The 26,206-nt window shown below is 39.2% G+C and overlaps 1 protein-coding gene across 2 annotated transcripts in view; it reads left to right on the top strand.

The window, feature by feature from the left end:
- Positions 1–26,206, top strand: part of LOC132130852 (zinc finger and BTB domain-containing protein 16-A-like) — a 112,565-nt gene that overhangs the window by 35,280 nt on the left and 51,079 nt on the right. For both annotated transcript variants that reach the window (XM_059542695.1, XM_059542694.1), the window contains exon 3: positions 17,192–17,289. In XM_059542695.1, coding sequence (XP_059398678.1) covers positions 17,192–17,289 — 98 coding nt within the window. The remainder of the gene's footprint in view (positions 1–17,191; positions 17,290–26,206) is intronic.

Genomic DNA, 26,206 nt, shown 5'->3' with positions numbered 1-26,206 from the left:
CTACTCGCCCTGTCTGGAACCGACAGCTCACCAATTCATCTTCTTGGGGAAAATAGGCGCCTAGTGCCTACCTGTTCAACTGAGCTGTTAAACCCACAGGAAGACCCTTTGAAATTGTTTTCTTTAGGTCAAGCAAACAACAAAAAAGGCAAATTGCTTGTCTCGAGTAACATAAGGGGGATTTCTTTTGGTGAGGGATGGTGGAGACGTTTGTTAAAATGCTGATTTAAATGCGTCAGTCAGTGGACTTTAAAACAACTTCACTTTCGTGAAAAGCGCCATTTGACCCACAAGCCCTTCGAGAGTGTATTGATAATAGCAGTACTAACCTGTTGAGCATCTCAATAGAGAATACAGCACTAATCAAGTGCATTCTCTAAGTAATTCTCCAAAAAAGATTTTCTTACACTTATGCTTTGAGTCTTAAAAATGTGTAGACATTTTTACTGGACGACTAAAAAAGTAACAGATTTTTGCAGTGTTTAGGGATATTTTAGGGTCATTGCTTAGTGAAAAATTTCTGCCTTATGTATTGCTTTCATGACAGTTTATATTTTATAATTAATCAATTTCGTATATTCTAAAATTAATTTCATAGTATTCTGCTTTTATAATTTCTGTATAAATTCAGAATCTGTGTAAATGCACCTTCTCCATATAGTTCCATATTGCACTATGTACAGATGACAATAGACTAACTTCTAAATGCATAGTTTTGGGAATTGGAATTTTATGCCATGATTTTCAGAAATTGATATTTTTAGCTCAAGGCATACATTTTAAAGCCAGACAATAATCCATATGTGGTGTCGTACAGTTGATGAGATGATAGATGCAGCAATATATTTAGGAAAGCTTACAAGATCCCTCCAAAATCTCATTTTGTCTGTCATGTTTGAGATACATCAAGGCATACATATCCAGGGGAACTGCTCATTTCGCCTCTGGGTATCAATTGAAAATTTCAGATGATACACCCTGGTTTAGAGTAATGGGTCTTCAGTTCTTTTGTAACACAAAAAGTTTCAGAAACATAATTTTTAAGTGCCCCAGCTATCCCCAGTCCTACTTTCATTTCAGACCCATTTAATATCCAATTATTACACATCTCTCTTTTTTTTTTTTTTTTTTTTAACGTTGCACCCTGCAGTTGTTCTATCAAGACATGTGTCTGCTGATCTACACTTTGTCTACAAGAGGAGGTTCTTCTCCCTTCTGAGGACCTTTTATACGCAGACAGCATGACTTGTTTATTCTATACATTATGGCAATGGAGTGTGTTAGTGGGGCGTGAATCAGAATGAGCTCATGAGTACTCCCGCAGAGACTGGCTGCTGTTGATGGGCATAATGAGAAGAAACATGGCCCGCAGAAAGCTCCATCCTGCTGCATGCTGGATGGCAAATGAAGACATATTGAGGCATGGGGGATTCTAACACTTGCCGCTGGGCTATTAATTACTCTTTTGTTGCATGCATCTGTTGAAAGACATGACACCTTACTGAGGACGGAGTGTTTGATGAAGCCAAGCAGCCACTACAGCGCTCACCACTCCTCAATGCATTATTCATGATCTTCCGAATGCATGGAACAGATGACGCTGCCCATTTCAAGAATTGTAGAGCTAGATCACGTGAATGAGTTTATTGCACATGGCAGAGCAGAGATTTTCTTTTGAAAACAAGAAATTTATTTGGAACAATATAATGTAAGATTAAAAAAAAAGTAAATATAAAATGTATCCTTTTTATTCATTTTATATTTATCATGTATTTGCTTATTGTTTTTTTTCTTGTTTTAAGTTTAAACATTATTAAGTTTGAGTAGTTCACGGCAACTATTTGCCAAAAGATAAGAAAAATAAACTTAATTGTATAAATCTTTTTGTAATCAGATGTATTTCTGGGTGAAACAGGATATACAGTATAAAAAATGGTTAAGACTTGATTTTGCTTATCAAGGAAATATATATATTTATTTTAAAGGATGTTCAGGTAAGTCTACTGGAAACAAGACATACTGATTAAGAAAATATTCACAATGATTATGGATTGCCCGGAGCATTTAAGAAATGATGTAACATGGCAGGTGGAGCTGAACGTTAAAAAACCTTAGAAAGGATTGTGTTTTCTGTGTACCTGCATCCAGCCACTCAGAGAGTGCTGTTATTGCGCCCCTGCTGAGATGTGAAGGATGAAAGAGAGAGAAAGAAAGACAGACTGATGTGTCTGACTGGACCACTCTCTCTCTTTCTATCTTTCTCGCTCCCTCTTTCTCTCTCACCAAGCACCCAGCTCAGGAGTGACAAGTCCTCCCAGGCATTCATGCTGCTGATAGTTATTAGTTTTTTTTTTTTACAGAAGTCTGTTTTGATTTCCCCTCACAATGAGAGGCAGCGCGTGACTGGGTCATGGGAGCTGTATTGATTTCTCCTTATGCTCTCATTCCAGAGCTAAGGCTCCTTCACCCTGCTTTCTCCTCCTCAGACAGCAGGCGGTCAGTAATGAGGCCTGGGTTGGACCTGAATCATACAGCCATTGCTTCCTCCATCCCCTTCAGTCCCAATCTATGCCTTCTGCTCCCAGCACTGTAAATAAACATCAGTTGAGGTGTTTGCCCCTTGGCACTGATCTGAGACCCATCTGATAGCTTATCTAGCAGTGGTTAAGGTTTACATTACAGTCAGGATGGAAAATGTTCTGAGTTCAGCGAAATATATATAGCTTGAATAGACTTTATAGAGGACTCCTATTTATATATATATATATATATATATATATATATATATATATATATATATATATATATATATATATATATATATATATATATATATAATACATATTATATATATATATATATATATATATATATATATATATATATATAATACATATTATATATATATTATATATATATATATATATATTATATATATATATATTATATATATATATAATATTTATTTATTTATTTATATTTAATTTGGACTACTTGATGTTTTTCACTTACAACATTAGGATTTGCAGATTTGCTTTAGTGTAATATTTTAGTCCTCCCTCAAGCTGTTGTCAACCTTGCTGTTATTGACCGATATTCCATAATTTAATTATCTGAGCTAGAGAGCCGTCAGGATTTTTCAAGTGTTAGTGAATTGGTTCTTACTATGTGGCCAAAATTTGCCTCACATTACTCTAATGCGGTTTGCAGAGAACCATGCGCTTCATAACTGCACTCAGCTGAGCTTCACACACTGGCCTATTCTGTAGAAAAAAAATAAAATAGCGCAGAGGCGACACAAATCACCAGACGCAGTGACACGAAATCTCTGAGAGCCATTATCAATGTCCCGCATACAGCATAAATCTAATACGGCACACATTCTTGACATTGCCGTGTTTTGTGTGCTTCCATTCTATTCTGTCTGACCCCTTCTCAGCATCTCTCTTTCAATATCTCAGTGTGTCTTCACGCCTTTATTTCCTCCCCTCCTCTTCTTCTTCTGTCTTCCTCTGCATGCTAGCTGTTGATGGCACTTTCTCAGTGAGAGGCTGGTTTGTGGGTGAGTAACAGGGACAGTGACTCTGCACGTAGCTGGGCTCGGATGCCGCTCAGCCGTGCCAGACGGCAGGCTTGTTTACCGCAGGCGGAGGGATGCTACAGCCTGGCTATTTCAGACCACTGCTGTTCTCGAGGGGGCATGACTGTGCAGATACCACATCTTTGGCAGGGTACGTGCGCGTGTGGGCTCCAAGAACACCTGAAACCCCCACCGCGGCCCCGGACGAGCCACGGGGCAGTATCACGACAGCGCAGGGTGGAGGTGTTTACGCAGTCTCGTGTTTCTGAGGTCAAGTTCAGTCGAAGCGTCACGTCTGGACCAAACGACCGACTAAAATAAAAGCATAAATCAAACCAAAACAAAATCTATAAATCCGTGGACCACCAGCGAGCCCCCACCTGTCACTGTCTGCAGATCGTATTCCTCCACAAGTAGTTGTGTAACACTCTGAAAGCAACAGCTAGAACTCAAATAATCTCATCGACTGGCCTGCACAAGCCTTTAATGTCCTTTTTGTGCCTGTGCCCAGACAACCAGTCATGTCTGTTTACAAAGAGTGTCATAGCAGGTGCTGATAATGATGATATGAGTTGAGGTTAAGGCTTTTTATGCTAATGATAATACATCTGTGCTCCGCTTGACAGGCTGTTCCTCTTAAATTTTAGCATCTTGTTTTTGCACATTCCACCTTGTACAAGTTGTTATTTAGTTTCATCTTTATTAATGTAACAGGTGCCAGCTTGTTAGAACAGGAAGAAATGTATTTCTCCCGGAGCATGGCAGATATAAACTGGAACACACAAGAGGGTACAAGTATTTGATGTCATCTGAACAGGGAATAAATTATACCAGACACACTGGAATGTTTCTTGCCTGCTTCTATCGTCTTTTTCAAAAAGAGAAGACCTAAAGTTAGACATCCTTGAGGTTTCTGCCACTTGATTGAAGGTGATGCCCATGAATAATGCATGGCGGAGGGAACTCTCGTCTGGGGCTTTTTATAGAGCCACGATGCGCCTGTGTGTGCTAGCCTCACAGATCTGAAGATCAACAAATGGCAACGGAGGAAAACAAGAACATAACAAACTGCTAAGGAATGTTGAGAAATGAAAGAATTGCTATATTCAGAGATAGAAAGAGGCTGGCGTCGTGATAAAAGGAGAAGAAAAAGAGGATTTGGGAGCATGCGTGCCATTTAACCCCACACTCTGCCAGGCTTAAAGATGTCAGTTAAACCAGCGCTTTTCTTGTTTTCTCCTTTCCGCACTCACTCACGCTCTCTCTCTCCTTTTCTCCATTCTCGGTCTTATTTTTACCAAGAAGCGCAAACCCTTGATTAGCCGCCTCCGCTATTATTGTAAGTGTCACAGGCTTTCAAATCACAGAGCTAATCACTGAACACAGACCTGATATATTTGCAAACATGAGTGTCCTCAAAAAAAAAAGAGACCCCTCCTTCTGTCACCATCAATAACCTTAAACCTCACGGTATCCCTTTTATTGGCAAATTCGCCGGTCATAGCGCTCTAGTTTGTGTCATTAGGTTAATGACAGAGGCTGTCTCGTAATGGCTGCTGCTGAATGAAGCATTAGGTGTGAATCCTTTGCCCTGAGCTGCAGTTGAGGGTGTAGGTATAAATTGTGGATTAGAAGGGGGGGTGGGGGTCTCTTTTTCCCAGGTAGCGCAATTAGGAGCGTTGGCTTAAGCCCGCTTCCTGACAGAGCTCTTGTGTACGGCTAATGTGCCACAGTTCTGCCTGTTGACTCCACAGAAAAGAGGCTTCGAAAGGATAATGAAAGGAGTGCTGTGTCGTTCCCCCGGACAACATAATTGAGCTTTGTCCAACACCCCAGTCTCCCAATACACCTTCACTGTCTTGTTTTTGAAGAGACCCCCCTCCCTTCTCATAGAAGAGCCTGGACTACATGCTGCTTATTTAACCTAGCCTCCACGGTGTAGTTCAGCCACCCAGCGTGGGATATTCGCCGAAAAACAAGATTGATCCACAAAACAAGGCAGGGATTTATTGATGACCTCTGCCATGTGTTACGATTCTTCTCAAAGATCGCAACAAAGTAAGGGAGACGCCACACAACCGCTGCGTAAACAATAAGATTTATTTAAATAAAGTAATAAACATGAAGTGTCAAGAGATCAGTATAAATGTTAGTCAGCGTGTCAGCATGTAATTGTAAGTAAACCAGCTCAAGTGATATCAGTCCAACCAAACATAAAGAGAAGTTCGAATCAACATATTGACATCAGATCTCCGAAACGGCTGTGATCTCCCATAGCCCACACATCCCGTCAGCTCTCCAGAAGCCTCCAGAACCGCAACACCAGCGAGCCATCGTCTCCCTCTCTCTGTTTGACAGTGTGTCTTTTAAAGTAGCCTGATCTGGTTCAGGTGTAAAGCCACGTCCACCAGCAATCAGCCTGTATCTCGGGACAAACACACAAGCACTCACTGCACAAGACTCATTGAACCGTCACACATGAAAAAAAGAATGTTATTTTTTTAACACTAAGCTAATGATTATTTAACGAGCATAAAAAGACAGCATACATAAAGTATTGTGAAAAATAGTCCATATTCCATTGATTGATCGAACTGTCCTGAATATTTGTAGGTATTTTTTTTAAGAATTGTATTATTATTATTTTTACTTTTTTTATATTTAGAACAGTGTATTTTGCTTATTTTATTTATTTATAATGTTTATTATTAGTGTTTTTTTTTTATTGGTAGGGCTGGATTAGAATATTTGGATATTCGTTCGGTGGGTTGACATTAGACCGCAAAATGGTATTCATTCGCGCTTGAATATAGATGTTTTTTTACTATCTGACCAATCGGTTCCAAGGACTGTCAGGTACAGTTACAGTTGTATACAATACCATAGCTGGCTAAGCAGAAGCGCGCTATTTAATCAAACAGCCAAGTCAACAGCTACGCTATTTTCAATATACAAAAGAAAAAAATGTCTGAGACCGTTTGGTCTGTGGAGGAAACATTTGCGCATTTTGATATTATACCCATCGTCGTTTACTTTTTTTATTTTTCACGTCAAGAGTTTTTTGTTGTTGTTATTGAATGAAGTAAATGGTCTATAAGATAAAAAAAAAAACCAGGTGTCCCAAAAACAGAAATATCTGATCATCGTCGATATCGCTGTTTATATTACACCTGAATTACCAAGGCAACGACGGACGCATTTGGAGTGCATTTCAAAGAGCTCCGTTATAAGCACCACAGTGGAAAATTAAACCGTATCTGTGCTGACTGGCCCGGACCAGCATGGAATGAATGGTTAAGCAAAGAGAACTGTTCGGCCCGATAGTGGAAAAGTGGCTTATGAATTGCCCATGAGTGAACGTCCTGATTCAGTTCCTCTGGAAGAGAAGACAAAAATGAGGAAGACCTCTGCTGTGTGGGAGTTTTGTAAGTAGCACGCCTATAGTATATTGTTGGTGTAAAAATACGAGCTGCTTTTATCTGCCATGTTAATCAGTAAATTTACATATGATAAAAACGTGCACTTAATTTGCTAGGAAAATACTTGCAAAAACGGCAGCCATAATTTAAAAAAAGTACAGTAGCCCAGCCTAATAATAATTTGTCTATATTAAAAGTATTGCTCTTAATAGACCTGTGTTTTGTATCAGCAGTGCAGTGTCCGTTCTCCGAGCATAAAAGCCCTGTTTGCGTGAGGCGCGCCGATTCTGGCTCGCGCTGTTCTGTAGTTTCTTAAGTTTATTCGTTCTGATGGTGTCGTGTGTCCATATTGCACCAAAATGTGACACTGCACTCCCTTGGGTCTGCAGCAACACACATGTGAAGACGATTGGATGAACGGTTCACGACATAATAAAAATGTTAACAGACACACACATGCAGAGATTCCTGCCATTATTAGAGAGAAAAATATGTTCAGCCCCCTTCCTCCGAAGCTTTGAATGTTCGGTGCCGATTAGTACCGAAGCTTCGAAGCTCAAATTGTATTCGGACCAGCCTTATTAATTGGTTAATAAATGTTAAGTACATTCAATAATTAAACATTTTGAATAATTTATTTGATTTGCCATGTAGGATTGCCCAGTGCATGTAGGGTTTGTTGTTTTTTTGGTATTGAATGAGTTAAAAATATTTAGAATCATTTATTTTGCTTTGCCACTTCAGATCTTTTTTTTTCTTGTACAATCATAGAGGATTATGTGATTGTCATTTTCTGTTTTCATGCTACCACAGAATATGGCCAGAATCAAGTGTTTTAAGGTGTGATCACATTTATATTTGTCCTGTAACTCTTCAAAGGGCAACATCTTTTGAATTCAGTTGGAAACCATGCAATCTGGGATTTTGCGTGCTGGTGCATGCATGTGGCTACAATGCACGCTTTTTTTGCTTGCAAAATTGACCATATCTTTAGGCAGGGTAATCATGCTAACTACCTTTACTAACAGCCTATGTTTTAGGGAGTGTACTCGTAACGCCTGTGTAGGCAGCTTGCTGGGTTTTAAAACAGAGCAAATTCTTGGCTGCGGTTTGCAAAATGGCCCGTCAAAGGTTTGATTGCTTGCCATTTTCGTCCTATCCTCACTATATGTTGTAAATGCTGTCTATCCTTATCTGTCAAGCTGTAGGTGAAATCAGTGTGTTTTGGTGTGTGAATAGTGGGAAGTAAAGCCCTTTCTGGATCATAATAGAGGCAGCCACCCTCAGCTCTCATACTGTCTCGCTTTCTGTCTGTGTCTCTCCTCAACCGCTACTCATCTATGCTTAGCACGAGTTTGCAGTATGTGTGAGTGTGGCTGGAATTCATATGAATGTCTCGCCGCAGGGAGAGAGGGCCGAGTCATTGATATGTACAGGAGGACTTCTGATAAACAGCCCGCGCCACTGAGAATTACCCAGCCATTTGATACATTCTGATCACGAAAAAAAAATGCTGAGAAAAAAGATCCTGAAACAAAGGATAGACATAAAGACAGGGTTGGTAAACGGTGAGAGAGACTGGCAGTACTATGTAATTTTCTGTCTGTCAAAATAATATATTCAAGCACAATTGTATCTTATAGAGCGTAACCACATTATGTGTGAGAGAAAGAGATAAAGAGAGCGAGGGAGAAGTGGCACACGGCTCATAAACGCAGTAATGGCTTTTCATGGATGCAGTTGCAGGGGTTAAGGGTGGGCTTATCTCGAACAGCTGAAATTTGGTTGGTTTTTGTTGTTGATGCTGTCCTTCTGTTTTTTTGTTTTTTCGCCGTCTGATTCGCCATTGTCTGCCTCATTCATTCTTAATGGACTGGAAAAGACTGGGGAAAAGACATGCTGGTAGTCTCACCGAAGATAGCTAAAATAAAGCAGATATACCGCAAACAGTAGTTTAGGGATGTCTCATCTCTCAGAAGCGAGACAAAACCAATTTTGTGTCTTTTTTTATGTTTGTGTTCAAGTGTTCAATCTTACTTAGTACTAAATTTTTTTTATTTCATATCCATTGGAGATTGAAGTCAAAGGCCACTTTTATCACTTTTTTTCTCATTTTAATCATAACATGGCAGAAAAAGTTTGTGAAAGTTGGAATTAAAATCAATATTAAAAATTAAATTTTATTATATTTTTAATATATACACTGCAATTTGAACGTTAACTTTAATGACTCCTACGCTCACCAAGGCTCCACTTATTTATAATATGTGTGAACAATTATTACAGTATAATTACAAATCAATTTAATTACAATTTAAACTGTTTTCTTTTTTAATATAATTTAAAATGTAATTTATTTCCTGTGATGGCAAAGCTGAATTTATCAGCAGCCATTACTCTAGCCTTCAGTATCAAATCATAAATCGTTCTAATATGCTGATTTGGTGTTCAAGAAACATTTCATATTATCATCAATGTTAAAAACAGTTGTCACTTTTAATAGGATTCTTTGAATAAAAATTTCAAAAGAACAGTGGAATAAAAATTTTTTTGTAACACTGTAAATGTCTTTACTGTCTCTTCATCAATTTAATTCAACTTATATATATATATATATAAATTGTATACACCCCAAACATTTGAATGGTATATGGCAGTGGTTCTCAACCTTTTTTTCCACCGGGCCACACTCTGGTCCATGTGCAAGTCTCGCGGGCCACACGCATATCATTTACATATTACGCCACTAATACAATCCAATCTGATTTATATTATTATAGCCTAAATATTATATCTAATCAATTACATTCATTGAAATAAATTATTCTCCTCCCCATAAATAAAACACCTGATGCTGTCGGGAGCTGACCAATTTTGTGAAATTCGGTTTGAAAGCAGTAACAGCACAATGAAGTTGCGATTGTAAGATGCGCACGACTTGACGCGCGACATTGCAGAAAATGTGCGTTCACAACTGTAGCATATGTTGATCCAAATATGGAAAGCACTTTGGAATTTAATATGTGGTTCTCTCCAGAGATGTTTTGCCACATTTCTTCAATTAAGGATGATTTCTGCGTAGTATGGGTGTTTCCATTTGCCTGAACTGAAAGTGAGTTGCCGGCCAAATCGAAAATCCAGCACTTCTCCTTCACTACTGATACTGCAACTATTATATATGTTCATTCGCTGGCATTTTCAACATTTCTTTTTTCTCCCTTAAAAACAAATTTGTCCATTCTGATGCTCCATTTTACACAAACTAATGGCTGTTGATGACTATTTGAATTGAATTCTGTTAAAGTGCGCACTTGTATATGTTTGTAAAATGTGTAACGTTATGCGAGTAGTTCTGCTCACGAAAATAAAACAAAATAATGTTCACATAAAAACATTAGTCTTTAGCTTATATTTCTTTAGTACATTTTTAAATTAATGTAAAACTAAAATGAATTGTAAAACTGAAAGTTATTTTTTTTTTTATTCTGTTTAGCATGGTGAGCCACATTTAAATTTGTGACGGGCCGGGGGTTGAACCACTGGTATATGGTGTATATTTAATATGTTGCTTAAATGACCTTTTTTTGTGGCAGCGTGGTGTCAACACCCGAAATCTCTATTAAACTCAAGTGCAGCAGTGTATTGACAGATTGGCCCCCCCACCCCACTTTCTCTTTCCCTCTCTTGTGCACTGTTGGCCCCTGTTGTCAAATGCCTTAATCTGAGTGTGCGCATGGGCCGGCATGCCTTTTAGGGATCGAGTGGGACCTTTTAAAAGCAGATGAATGAGGTGCATGGTTGGCTGTACGGGCCAGCTTTTCTGTTCACAGGAACAGCCTTGCACTCTCCCATGGTTTTCTTAGCATTATCATTTCTTTGGCCTAGCATACGTAGCCTCTCCCATTGCTAGTGTCACATGCCTCTCCACCACAGCTGTTAAGCATGCTGCTCTTAAGCCTAACAGTACTGCAACCTGTTTCATTGGGGCAGGGCCAGACAGATGAAAGACTCTAGGATGAAAAGAACAAGGTGGAGGACAGTAGACGGCAGACAGTAGAGCATAGTTTATTTACACTGTGTTTGTCATCTTTTTTTTCTAATATTTTGACTGGTGGATTAAGCATTAAAGTACAATATTGCTACCTAAGTCTGCTGACAAAGTGATGCGCTTTAGGTTTTCAGATGGTCAAACCCTCTGAAAAGCCAAAGACATTCAGATGGACATCTTGTTTTGCAAAGTTGTTGTGCGTTTCATGCTGATTTTGAATGCTCTCTGTTTATGCTGTTTTTTTTTTTACATGCAAAGACATCTCTTATGAAAACAAGGTCAGGGTTTCCTTAAAATACATAGTTCACCTAAAGAACTTAAAACTGTCATCGTTTACTCACCCTTGTATCATTCCAAACCTGTTTAACTTTCTTTCTTCTCTGGAACACAAATGTTTGAGAAATGTAAATGGGTAAATGGGAGAAATAAAATGGGTGTCAGTGGTCACCAAAGCTGTTCAGTTAACAGCATTCTTCAAAATATCTTATTTTGTGTCATACAGGTTTGGAACGTCATGAGGGGAGAGAAAATGATGACAAAATTTAGATTTTGATCAGACAAGTAGTCATTTCAGGCATCCAAAAAGTCATTGCTGAAAATCTGTAAATGTACCTACACGCATGCCTTTTATACCTAGTATTTTTGGGGTTTCAGGCCTGATGGTGGGCAGCAAGCGGGCCACACTGACAGGGGAACTCCTTGCTATGATGTACTGCCTGAGATCCACTCAGGAGTGAGAAAGTTCAGGTTTATATGGGCCAGGCTCTAACAGCTCAATAACACAGGCCTGTAATCTACTCGGGTTTCAAACACAGGGCTGATTTACGAGCCAGCATGCCACTCCGGGATTGAAATGAGGTGTTCAGCATATGTTTTGTTGACATAAATGTAAAATTTATTGCTGTTGTCAAAACTGACTGTTAGACAAAGTCGCTTATTAACTGAGTAAATGGCTTGAGAGTTTTATGCCTGCTTCCTTAATGACTACAGTCAGTCTGTTTCAGGCTCACAGAGTGCCACCCCTCCCCTTTTTCTTCTTTCTCTCACACACACACACACACACAATCTACAGTTTCTGTGGCAAACCCAGAGCACAGCTGGTTGGAAAGGTCTGGGGGGGAAAGGAACTGCCATAGTTCACACATACGAGGTGTTTGTGTCTTGAAGAGGTTATGTCCCATAAAATCTACTGAGGGTTTACTTCTGGTTGTCCAGAAAATCCACCCTGGAAGCAGGTTTGAGCATGTCATATTCAGGGTCCCTCTGATTTTAAGCAAACCGTGGTATTGCATGTAAATGTCTGACCGTTTTAATCGAGGTAAAATAAAATGCTAAACTACTCTTCAGTAGGATTGGAACTAGGGATGCACAATGGTACAATAGATACTGATATGCTGATATTTATTTTCATGTTATAGCTAACAACAGATATATGACCAATACTATTGACTACCAATATATGACCAGTACAGGTGCACATCAATAAATTAGAATGTTGTGGAAAAGTTCATTTATTTCAGTAATTCAACTCCAATTGTGAAACTCATGTATTAAATAAATTCAGTGCACACAGACTGAAGTAGTTTAAGTCTTTGGTTCTTTTAATTGTGATGATTTTGGCTCACATTTGACAAAAACCCACCAATTCACAATCTCAACAAATTAGAATATGGTTACATGCCAATCAGCTAATCAACCCAAAACGCCTGCAAGGGTTTCCTGAGCCTTCAAAATGGTCTCTCAGTTTGGTACACTAGGCTACACAATCATGGGGAAGACTGCTGATCTGACAGTTGTCCAGAAGACAATCATTTACAGCCTTCACAAGGAGGGTATATGGAAGCATATGGGTAATAATATTCAATTTGGAATGTAATCTGCAAAATGACAATGCAATATGTAAAATGGCAATGCATTTCTTTATTTACATTTACATTTTCCAATACATTTGTGCAAAGTTCGGTGCAAAATTAAATTACACTTTTTTTCATTTTCCATTTCATACACTAGTTTTAATTAGAGCCCGACCGATATGGATTTTTGGGGGCCGATGCCGATATTAACTCGAAAAGAGCCGATTTATAAGCCGATATTTTGATTTTAAAAATAATCTGGATATTAGACCCATTTCCTATAAACTGCACTTACACAACATTCAATAGCAAAATATCTGCCTGTTCTATGTATGTGGGCTGTATAAACCATTTTCCAGAATGGACTATGTTAAAAAAAAAAAAAAAGCCTTAGATTACAGTCTCAATGACTAAACAATTGCACATCAAAAGTATATATTTTTTAATGATCAAAAAACATTCTTCTTCCTTGCTTCTCTCTTAATTCTCATCAGCAGGACTAGCGCTATCGCTCGCTTCTTACAACGGGACAGATACATGTTTGCTTCTGACCGAAAGGAGGGGGAACAGACTATGAAAGAGCTCCCACTAAACGTTTTTAAAACCCGCCTACGCCATAGCGCAGCGCAAATCGCGTTGTATCTGAAGGGCAACGCTGAACCCAGCGGCAAGCGCCATGCATACCGCGTCCTGTGTGAAAGGCCCAATTACGCGGTCATTATGTGGGAAACACACCGCAATAGAATAAGAATAAGTTAAACGCTAACGTTATAGTTTGACCTCCTATTAACGTTCGCGCTCTTCCACTGATAAACAAGGTATTAGCTTTGTGGCTAATCTAATATAGCAATGCATTAGCGGCTGTAAGTGATGTTACAGAATATTTAGAAGTGATAATGATAGGACCGTTAGCTAGAACTACCACACAGTTTTTATATACAGGGTATGAACTAAATCTACAATCATTTCACATGACGAACGACAGACTCACCGTCAAAACAGTAAGTTACATCTCCGTGGCTTGGCTAATCGCTTTCTTCTGTAGTGGACTTCTGGCGCTGTTGTTAACTCTGGAGCTGCAGAGCTCCCTCTGGTGGGCGCACTATGCAACACTCATAACATGAGTGAAGCATGAGACTCTGTTTCTCATGTTTCATCGGCCGTTATAAATGCCGATGCCGATTTAAATGCAATTAGCTTATATCAGCCGATAATATCGGCCGGCCGATATATCGGTGGGCTCTAGTTTTAATATGTAAAATGAATACTAATTTTAACGCTTTATAAGTTGCAAAATGAAAATGTATTACAGAAATGATTAGATGTGTAACATGTTCAAGCAAAAACTGTGGCAAAATAATTTTTCTTAATTGCATTTACACTCACAGTCAAGACACTTACGATTGCATTTTCATTCAATGTCCCGGAATGAATGTAGCAAAATGTAGTGCACATTGAAAATGCATTCCGAGCCGATAACGTGTCCGCCCCCTCCTGCCATATCAATCACTGTGTGAACAAGGCGGGGCTTGCAGAAGGTCAAGAGACAGTTGGTCCGTGTACGTTTTGATTATAAAAACGTGTACGTTACAAATCGGTTTATGGCTTCAATATTTCATTCGCACTTGTGGGTGGCGCTGAAACACTCCTTTCATCTGATTGGTCGAATCGCTCCACCTTAAGCACGGCTCTTTCATTCTTTCAGGCAGATAAGAGTCAGTGCGAAACGAGTGCATCACTGTGATGTCTGAAACCACCACTCGTTGTTAATTAACATAATTTTTTAATCAGACGTTGCTGGGCACACAGAACTATTTGCACTGTATTTATCAGTGGGACAATATTCATACAATACTGTAACCCAGAAATAATTTAAAGGGGTCACTTGCAGGTCTCAGCAGCACAAATTATGTGCCCAGCAACATCTAGCCAGTCTGCCTTCTATCAGCTCTCAAATGTCCCCTCAGGGCTCAAAGGGTCACTCTGACAGTATGTGCTCTCTGTCAGTCTCTAATCAGAGGAAGCATGTTCTCCTCAGACCTCAGGAGAGGGACAATGGATAGATAGAAAGGCCTTTGAGTGTTCCCCCTACAGTATCTCTGTACTGTGCCGCCTTAGCCCAGATCCCAAAGGTGTAGTGACCCCTGGCTTTTCCCAGCTCCCCTTGCACTCTCATTTGCCCGGCCATCTTTTGAAGTGCCCTTTATTCTGGAAGGCGTTTACAGGCCTTTTTAATTACTTGCAGCTCGCCAAAGGGCTTTGCTGCTTCATTCTTCTCTTTGTTTGTTGGGTCTCCACAATCCCCATCTAGAAGACAGCCATCAGGTTTTTGGATGCATTGCAAGCCCCCCCCCCCCCCCCCCTTTTTTTTTGTTTATTTTCTGGAGTCTCTCCTTTGCAATTCTCAACCCCCAAATGGTTTTCCATTGGTGTTTTCTTTTTTCTTTTCTTTTTTCTTTTTCGGTCTCTCGCTGAGGTTAAACCACACTTCCTTGTTTCATAATTCTTGCCACTATTTCCATGTTCTGCCAACTCTTGTTTATAAGAACAGAGGAAAAAAGGCTTAAATCATTACAACCCAGCATGTGATGCTGATTTTCACAACTTCAAACAGAAACGAGGGGTTGTTTGATAAAAAGTAGTTTTTGGTTAGTGCGTCTTTTATAGAAGAATCAATTGCACCAAGCAGCTTATGGATTTCACTAACATGAAAATGACTCCGTTTAAAGAAAGCTTTTTTCGTTATCTATGTAGTATGAATTGAAAGTGAAGAAAGTACACATCTTTGTTCCTCATTAAAGATGTATACATTTGGCACTAAAGTGCAAACAATGAGCTAATTACCACTCTGGAAACAATTGCCAAATGCTGTAAGCATGCTAATAAAAACCAATTCAGTTCACCACTCGCTGCAAGTCAGTGTTCTCACAGCATTCTTACAAACCTCCTATTTTGAGCAGCCCGTCGCTCCACCACAACCCATAAAACCACTTACCTGCCGTGACTGAGTTTCATATTCTTAACGAGTGGCTTTGACCAGCCTGAGTTTAATTCACTAGCATTGACTTTCGATTGTTTCTGCTTGCTTTTTAGCAACCGGATGCAATGCATCTGAGGATTAGTGCGGTTGAAAAGATGCAGATGCGAAGGATATTTTGTGGACAAGCCTGAGAATGTCGCACATGTGCATTCACTGGTTGATTTGAAGGGCATAAGCAGAATGCTATTGGTATAAATGGTAAATACACTTAAACATAGCCAGTCTGCACCAGGTTCCAGGCTTAATCCAAGGGACAGTGAAACAAAAGGAGATCTTTGTCTCTTCCTGTACTCAATGGGGCTCCATATGGCAGTCCTGACAAGAGATAAGACATGACCAAAGGGAAAGGAAAAAAAAAACTTATTAGTGGTTGTTCTCTTTTTCATTATTATTTATCTCTTTATTTATTTATTTATTTGGGTGGGGGGGGGCGTCATCCAGTAGAAGTTTCAAGCAACATGACAGTGAGTTTAACCTTAAATTTAGATTTCTTCCACATTGTTTTAAACACTTACCTACATTAATTGAGCAGCTTAACTTTGACCAGTTGCTTTTGAAAGTCTACTTGACTCAAAATTCTGTGGGGCCACATGATTTTGTGTGACTTCGTTCTGTTGGGTTAATCTTTTCCTGACACTCAGAGATGTTATAATTTAAGAGAACAAATGTTTCACTTTCCGCCTCATGAAAAGTTGACCCCTGTTAGAAATGGACCCTGCAGTCAAATCCAGCCGTTAAAGTCGCTCTTATCTGGGGACTCATGGCCATCTATATGTTCCTGTTTAGATAAAGAGCTCCTTCATCTCCACTTGGGGAACTGAATGAATGAACAATAGGACTTTGAAACCGCATGTGCCATTGATCATTTTCGCTTTCAAGCCATTTCATGACATCTAGTGACAGGCTTAAATATACTTACATATGCTTAAATATACTTAGGATCGTCTAATGAAGTTTTTGGTGACAGGGAGATGCGCAAGTTTAGCTTTAAGTGGTTGCAAACACTGGTTTATTCCTCTCTCAAGATAAACAGTTTTACAAATCTGACTTTAGTATTTCACAAAAACAATGGCACTGGTTTTAATATACCCTCGGTCTTGTTATCTGGTGTAAGGTAATGCCATTCTGTCTTTGCCATTTAGTACGCAAATTGAATCTCATAGTATACCCAGCTGCTTTCGAAAGCCCGGTTTTGTGCGAGTGACATAAACAGTGTTGGCTGATGTTATTGTGTCCTGTTTCTCCCCACAGGAAGCTGCACAGCGGAATGAAGACCTACGGATGCGAGCTTTGTGGGAAACGCTTCTTAGACAGTCTGCGCCTAAGGATGCACTTGCTGTCTCACTCAGGTAACATCACTAACACAGAAGCTTGTTTTTAAGGGTTGGGTGAAGTTCTGAATTCTCACTTTCAGTTCATGCATTTGAAAGTTGAATTGGAATGACAAGAAGAGGTACTGAATTGCAATCAATTTTTAAACCGTAGGATATATATCTATCTATTCTATATGTAGAATCCTGGAAAATCTGCATTAGATTCCAGTTGGTTTTTGGAGGTTGTATGTTTTTTTGTTGTTGTTTCTGTCTTTTCTTTAATAGAGAACTGCTCTTTTGTGGTCTGTAGTGAATCAGGTTTATATAGAGTCTATAAAAGCATTGGGACTCTAGGTTTCAAGCCCAGGCCACTAACAGGAATCTCCCTTCACCTCCACTGCGATAGCTAAATTCACAGGCCAGTGAAGACAAAGTCCTTAGCGCACACCAGATATGCACTATGGTCACATTTTGTAGACTCTTTGCCCCCTATCGAGCACACTCGGGTTTAAGATAATTAAGAGAGAGTGCTGTGCAGAGGTAATTGATTCCACAGTAATTAGGGGTTTAGATTAGATTAGTTTAAAAAAATCTCTCAGATTACACCATCAAACCTTTCCAACTCTCCGCCTCGCATCAATGGAATATTTCAATGTCAATATCTTCATATATTGAGATGAGATTGACTTTTTGCAAGGATGTTTAAAAACATGTGGAGTGGAGAGATGAGTGACATCTCACGCTGGGCCGCCCAATTCAATTCATGCACGACTCAGCATGGCAGACGGTGCTCTAAGGAAATATCTAATGTTTATTTTAGAGGCTGTTCAAATCCCAAGATGCATGTTCAATAACAGACTCTGTGGAGATATTGTAGTTCTCGTGCGCTCATAATGGCAGCCCACGGAGTGTGTCCTGCATGGTGACATTTATGAGAGCTGTTCTGCGATGAGACAAAGAGGCCGAGCCTGAACTTCAATGAATATCTCTGTTTGTATTCCTCACTGACCCGCAGAGACGCCAGTACTCGTGCGAAAGTATGTTCAGTGTCATTATAGTAATCCAGAAATCCTTATTGGAGACTGGCTTGTGCAGTTTGGATAATATGACTGCGGATAATCCTGCACTCAAAAGCTGGGTTGCATGAGACAGTGGGGCTAGAGAATGCTTCAAAAAGCCCTTTGTAAAACCACTGACTTGCTCAGTGACTCTCCAAACAGAAGGACTGAGTGCCATTTGATGTGTTGTTAGTGTTTGCGGGGCCTCACACTTCGCCCTCCCCGGATTACTGCAGGGGTTTACTGTAGTCCGAACATTGGCCGCTGCGGCTCAAGTATCCTTAGCTTTAAACGTTAGACTCAAATCTAATTTTCTCAAACAACAGTGTTGCTTTTTGGATCATGTACCATGTGATTTATTATATCAAAAGGTGTTCTTCCTCATGTTCCGCTCCCTCATCTTCTTTTCTACTTCTTCTTCTTCTTTCTCTGCTGCTGCTGCTTCTGCTGCTGCTTCTGCTTCTTTACCTGTTGCTTCTTCCTTTGCAGCTCCTTCGTTTTCCTCCGCTGTTTGTTGCTTTTCTACTTATTCATCTTCCTCTGCTCTTCTTCTTCCACTTCTTTGTCCCCTGCATTTCTTCTTCACCACAACCACCTTCATCATATCAATCTTCTTTTGCTGCTTCTTCCTCTTCTACTTTTCTTCTATCATCATCATCATTGTTATCAGCTGCTTCATCTTCTAATCCTCCTCTTCCATCTTCATAAGAATAGTTTTCACATTGAAATTTTAAGTGCTCCCACAATCCTTCTGAACTGATCTGATATCTGAAACAATCCTGATGGAAAACACTAGTAGACGTGATGATGGGATCTGCACATGAGGTGGCTGAGCTTGGGCCGTGTTCATTAAGCACTCTGCAACATACAGTTTGTTTTTTCCCTAAATTTACATCACCCTTGTAAAAATGAGAAATGTCGGTAATCATGATAGCAGTTTTGCATTTAAAACAGCAGAAGAACCAGTCATAAATCCTTAAGATCTTTACCGAAAAAATCAGCCCCAGACAGCCTCCCTCAACAGGCGGAATAAGCGAGGATTGCGAGGCAGCTTATTTTTAGTGCATCAAAACAGAACACAAAAAAACCCCTAGAACAAAACAGTTTTAACGTTCATATGCTCGATGCTTGACACAGTGCTAACCTGGTTTTTGTTTGTAGCAGTCTGGCTCTTGAGAGCTTCACTCTTGTGTAATGTTCAAGCTTTTCAGTGGAAACACTTTTATAGACACAGACAGTGGCAGAGAGGCAGAGACACGGCGCGGCTCTTTGATTGTTTTTTTTTTTTTTTTTTTGGTTGCTTTGTTCTTTCATTGCAAACTTTCTGTTTTTATCCTTCCTGTTCTGAGCGGTTTGATTTTTATCAGTGACAACAAGCAAGTGGCTTTGCCCTCCACCTCCTCCACTCCCTCGTCTTCAGGAGAAGGTGCTAAAGAATGGTATTGGGTATGTCATGTGTATTGTGGTGTACCATTTCAGTCACACACACACACACACCCCTCGCTCATCTCGGCTAGTGCATTCCGTCTCTGTTTGTTTTATTGTGGACTTGGCTGGGCGCCAATCTGGGCCGCCTGCCACAGCCCAGGGTACAGTATGTACAGTGAATCTTGTGCCAGTTTTTTTTTTCTTTCCTGTTTTTTTTTTTCTTTTTCTTTTTTATAAGTTTTTGTCTGACAGCAGTGGTTGAGGTGGCTGTTTTGTAGCTTTCTTTTTTCTTCTGGGGCTTTCGAGGCCTCACGTCCTGGAGTTTGGGTGGAAGTGCATTGCGGTGAGAGGCTGATAATAGAAAAGTGCATGTGTTTGTTTTTTCTCAGGTTTAAGGTCAACATGGTCTGGGAGCTGCTGGGTAGTTAGGCAGCACAGCAATGAAGCAAAAAAGGGAAAAGAAAGTGACTCAGCCATTTGGAGCACGACTAGGCTATTAGTGTTATGTGAGCTTCCCTTGTGACTTCAAAGAGTGCAGAGCGTGGTCTGGGTAGGCTAGCCAAGGGACATATTTTGATCCATTTTTAAAAGGGGAGGCAAAGCTTTTCAGTGGGATTACAGATCAACATAGACTGCTTGGCATATACCATCTGTATTTTTCATTTATAATTTTTTTTTTTTCTGCATCTTAACTGACTATACTTACTGTACTAAGTTTTTAAAAAACGTTATATTTCTATATTATTTGTTAATAAACTTCTATTTATTTTATAATAATAGTAATAATTGTTCTGTATACGTATTTTATAATTTTCAATTGTTTTTGTATGTGTATTTTTATTTTTAAATGTATATTATATCATTATAATTATCATATTATTATTTTTTTCAGGATGTTATGCAACTTGTCCAAGTTTATCTGTAGCCCAAACTACTACTGTATTAATATATTTAATCAAAATAATAGTTTTATATACATTTAATATATTTTAAATATATTTCCTCCACTTTATATTTATATACATTTAAAAAAAAAGTATTTTATATTATAATTATTATAATCCCTTAACGTGGTTATTTTTTCATTGTTTTCCAGGATGTTAAGTAGCTTACCCATGTTGGCTTCACAATTTGTCTACCTTCTTCAATGTAGGCTATTCTGCATTTATAATATAATTTTTATTTTAATCTATAGCTTGCTCTCACAGGCAAAATGGATAAAAAGGCTTTTTTTTTCTACCTACCTGTTTGGGCAAAGCTGAGTGAATTGAACTGTCCACATACATGCAGATGTACACTTGGGGACAGTGTGAACACTCTCATTAGCAAGGCGAAGTGCCTGGCCCAGGCTGATTAAGTCTGTGTGTTATTCTCCAGAGGGCCCAGCCAGTGGACCTCACTTGACTTCATTAACTCAGTAGACTGAGACAGGGCTAACACAGCAAGACCCCTTGTAAACTATCCAGCAGCTTGGCATGTGCCTTTTGCCAGTGCAATCACATATATATGCAACCGTGGCTGTGTTATTTTTTATAAAAGTTTTGTAACTCTTCTGTAACCTTGTCGTTTAGAAGAAGTGGAAATCGTTTTCTTGACTATTGTGATCTATGTGCTGTTGCTTTCAAGTTGACTTGCAAGCACATGGGCTTTTCTTTCTTTTGATGACAGCGAATTAGCCGTTTCAATTATGGTTGTGTTACTTGGCCCGCAGGCTGTTCTTTAGCTCCATTGTTGCCGAACTATTATCTTTGTTGTGTAGGAGCTTTTGTCAGCCCATTTGACATTGGTTTCCTGGTTCATGTCCTCAGCTGCATGTTTTGACACTATTTAAGCACAGGAGCAGTTATGTGTCTTATTAATGATGATTATTATTATTATTATTATTATAGAACTGTACTGTTGGGTCTGCATTTGATGTCCCATGTAGAAATTATTTTAATTATATCTTTAGCAATCTTTATAGCAAACCGTTTAAGAAAGTTTGTGTTCTGGTTTGCATTTTCTGTTATTGTATATAATTTGTTTCATGGTTTTCAAGGTTGGGTAAAGTGGCAGGTAGAATTTTATTTTTATTTTTTATTTATTTTTTTATATTATTTACATGTTATTATTCCATGTCAGAACCAATGCAGTAGGCAGCCGAGTAGAGACACTGAAAAATGTGAGGCATGAAGGAAGAGGAAAAGAGAAGACCATGAGCATTTCCCTCTTTTTGCTCTCTGGGCTCCCACAGTCTGGCCCCTCGCCAGCTCTTCCCTCACAGTGATGACATCATCAGCTGCCGGCAGGTCTGGATGTTCTGCCAACATTCCAGAGCGTTTCTGATCGCTCGCAGATGTGAGTGAAGGGAACATACTGTACCCAAACTGGAAATTAATGAAACTTGACTGCTTTCCAAGCCACATATTCCAAAATAGAGAGCCTGCAAATGGGACAGGAGGAGGGGTGGGATGGAAGAAAGGGCTCTAAATAAAGAGTAGGGGGAAAGGGAGAGAATGCCCTGGTGCTCAACACCCTCGTGTAAATTCTTCACAGCAGCTGATAAAGCCCTCCTCCCATCCCTCCCTCCCTCATGTACAATAGTCAGGGGATGACGGGCCTCGTGGATAAATGGCCTGAGCTTCTGTTTGGCTGCGTGCCCCAAGTTCTCTCTGGTGGTTTAAACTCATAATACTTTCCCTGACCTGTTGATGTACATTAAATCCCCATTTAAAAAAGCCTTTGAATTATGTGCCACATAAATCCTCTGTTATAAGGTCCAGGAGAAATTATTACACACAGGAGTAATGGCTCTGTAATTGTTTGACAAGTTTGCATCTCATCAAAAAGCTGACAGGTGTTTATTCCCTTGATGCCCAGGGGTGTGCTGTACGGTAATTGTTCTCAGCCTTGGATTGGCCAGACATAAATATATTAATGCCTGCTTTAATGTCTGTGGTTTATGTTTCAAATCATGAACAGGAAATTAGAAAAACTCCCAGACTTGAGTGAATCCCGGAGTAATATGATTTCAACTGAAAAAATACCTCTGGGTGTCAAACTGAAGAAACAGTTCCTCAAGCATTGTAAAGATGCAATTTAACAGATACAATGAGGCGATTCAATTTTAACAATAAAACGGATGCATCAAATTTAGATATATAATTATATGTGAATAAGTGTGTGTGTGTGTGTGTGTGTGTGTGTGTGTGTGCATGCACATGTTTGTGTGTGTATAAACAATTATAAATTATTGTAAGATAAGCTTGATCATCTTATATACTGTAAATGAATGTATAAATATGTATGTATATACCTATGTATATACTGTAAATATTCACTGCCAGTCAAAAGTTTGGGATCAAAACTATTTTGTCAACAACATTGATAATTCTAATAATAAATCAGCATATTAGAATGATTTCTTAAAGATCATGTGACACTTCATACTGGAGTAATGGCCAATGGAAATTTGTGTGTATGTATACTGTAATTGTTTAATATATACATACACACACACACACATATATTTATGCACACACACACGTGTATGTATGTGTTTATATATGTGATAAATATGATATGAATGCATATCATCCTAAACTAATTAAAAAAAAATTTGATATGACAATGCATTTTGCAGTTTGTTGTAATTTGTAATATATAGTTATATTCTTTTCCTGCATTTATTACTGAAATACATATCAGCTTAGAATTGTATTTAAATTTGGAATATTTCACAATTCCTTCTGCAGCTCTTCTTGGAAAAAGAACAAAAAAAGCGGCATCTCTCTGCTGTTTTTTCCCTTTAGGATGGTTCCATTTAAGGATGTTTGGTATTTGTTTCATTCCTCTGCCTCTTTTCATTGCAGCCTTCATCTTGTTAACATTTTTCGATTAAAACATGGAATAAGCTCACACCAGCCATAATACCCTGTAAAAGATCCTGATCTTAGTCCTTTGTTGTTGGGTATTGCAGCTTTAAATCCCTTTGGTTGCTAAGTAGCAAGTGCCCCTGTGCTCTAATGGGCTGATTTGGTATTCAGCTCAATGCCGGGTCTTATTTTTGTATGCGAGACAAAGTGTTTTGATGGAGGGTGATTGCAGCAGCGTCTGGAGGCTGTTTGGGAGTTTTATGGGCTGTACAGTACACCGTGTGCCTTCTAAAACAGAACACAGGCGATTGAATTTTGGATTTGCTTCATCATTTCTCTCCTCTGAGCAGCCTCTGTCAAAAAGGCAGCGTAGCTGGAAGGGCACAGATTAATTTGTTCAGCTGGAAATGAGAGCAGTACAGCAACACACACACAAACACGCAATATCCGTGTGCACAACAAGCAGTCTGAAAAATACGGCGAAACGCACAGAGGCGCAACTACAGCAGGGAATGCATTTAGTTCCTGTTTGCTGCTGTCAGAATGGAAGGGCAGCTATGAATTGAAATGATGCTGCAATTTCATGATTGGTGAATTTTAGGGTATCAGTGGCAAGGCAACACACATAAATTGACGTCATGCATTTGAGGTAAATGTATTTATTATTATACTTTTTATTTGAATATTAATGTTTTAATATTTTTAATACCTTTGAGTAAAATGAAATATAACTTGAATATTTAACCAGTATTTTATTGTTTTATTTAATTTTTTTATTCTGTTCTGTTTTATTTTATTATTTTTATTATTATTATTTTTTTTTTTTTTTTTTTTTTTTGACTATTGCAAGCATAACTGTTCAAATTGTGGACCGGGATCTTGATGTTGTCGGTCCAAAAGGCCCTTTTATAGTTTTATGACACTAATAAACATTGGACGCAATCCAGTCTAGAAAGCAGTTTTGTGCCATATCTCAGTTTATATCACGGTAAATCTTTATGGCGCAATCGCTTTCACCTCACTGATAACGCCACTTTGCTGACATACATATGAGGAAATAGCTTGACCTAATCAAGGTTTCATCATTCATTCACAAGAATGGCTGATAATTAATCAGCATCGGAGGGATACCACCCTGCAAGACCTGCAGATCTAACAGCACATATCACTCAAGCCTCTGGTTTGGGGGCGTTTTAGGTCATGCTGATTTAAACCAGTTTGGTGAAAGAGCTGCCGTTCCATCAGCAGATTTCAGACACTGGCAGAGTCCCTGGAAAAAATGATGATTTGTTTGTTTATTGGGTTTTGTTAGTGTTCAAAGATCAAGGCTCTGATTGCAGCTGTGAGCCAGTGGTTGAAATGCAGTGGCGTGGTGTGTTGTTGCTGGTAGTGTGTGTGTGTGCGTGTGTGTGTGTGGGGGGGGGGGGTGCTGGGGGGGGGGGGGGGGGGTTGTAAGGAGAGACTAAATTTAAATTGTAATTGGCCGACTTCCACAAGCTTGCGGGCATTTTAATGAGTCATAATAACTTCATTTAAAACCAGCTGAGCAGAAAATAGATTGGAGAGGAGCCTGTGGCCAGTATGGATTTGTTTTTTGTTTTTTTTCTTTCATAGTTGATGACTGACCCGCTATGCCAGGCCTGATGGGCCACTGATTTATCATATCCAGAACTCCAGACTATGACTAAAACAGTCCAAAATATTAATTTGCAAGTTATATTTTTGCTGTGATCGCCACTTGAAACTGTATACATTTTCATGTTATGATTTAAAAATTTGTTTAATGTCTTTTTTTCCTGCTTGTTTTACGATCACATATTTTAGTAAGTTGATATAATAAACAGATGATGCGCATTAAAGTTTTAGTGGAAAAACAGTCCTCATCTCTGTCGAACAGTAGCTAAAGCAGCTCCAGCTGACTGCAATGTGCGAAATAAAAGTGCAGAAAAGCAGTGTCTATTTCGTGCACAACTTGAACAAGCTACGACAGGTAAAGCTGTCGACTGTCTGGACATTAACAATATCGTTAATGATTCTGGTTTATAAACGATACTAATATGGCTTCTTTAGTCTGTATGTTGTGTTCTGTGAATGCCTGAACTACATATTATTTGTAGCGCACTTGCCGTCCAATGTCGATAAGCTTTGTGCTCTTTTAATAAGCTTTCAAATTCCTACAAATTCATAAAATTCAAGCAATTGAGTGATTGCTTTAGCGCCTCAGTTAAAGCGGCACAATCTTGTAGATGTGACGACATTAATGGCACCTCCTCCGTGACTGTGATTATTAGATTAAGATTAAGAGGGTCATCTGCTGCCCGAGTTAAAATAAATGGTGGAATGTGTTGGCACACTCTGCGCCAGTCCAATTGAGTTTGAGTGAAGCGAGCGGGCACACCTCTATGGCAGAGGCTTCGTGCACACCACCGCATGTTAAGAAGGGCCCTTTAGCGTGAAACGCACATTCAAAGCCATGCTCGCACACCGTTCTGTCGAAACCCTTCAGCGCTGCCACCCACCGAAGCCTCACCTGGCCTTTATCTCAGCTGAGGCCACGAAGACAGAGTGTGTGCTCTTGTGTGATAAATGCCTGAATTCTGCTTATCCCATTCA

The sequence above is a fragment of the Carassius carassius genome, chromosome 47 (assembly GCF_963082965.1).
Source record: "Carassius carassius chromosome 47, fCarCar2.1, whole genome shotgun sequence".
In the NCBI taxonomy this organism is placed as follows: Eukaryota; Metazoa; Chordata; class Actinopteri; order Cypriniformes; family Cyprinidae; genus Carassius; species Carassius carassius.
The sequence above is the reverse complement of the archived record's forward strand: the minus strand, read 5'-3'. Positions and strand labels throughout refer to the sequence as shown.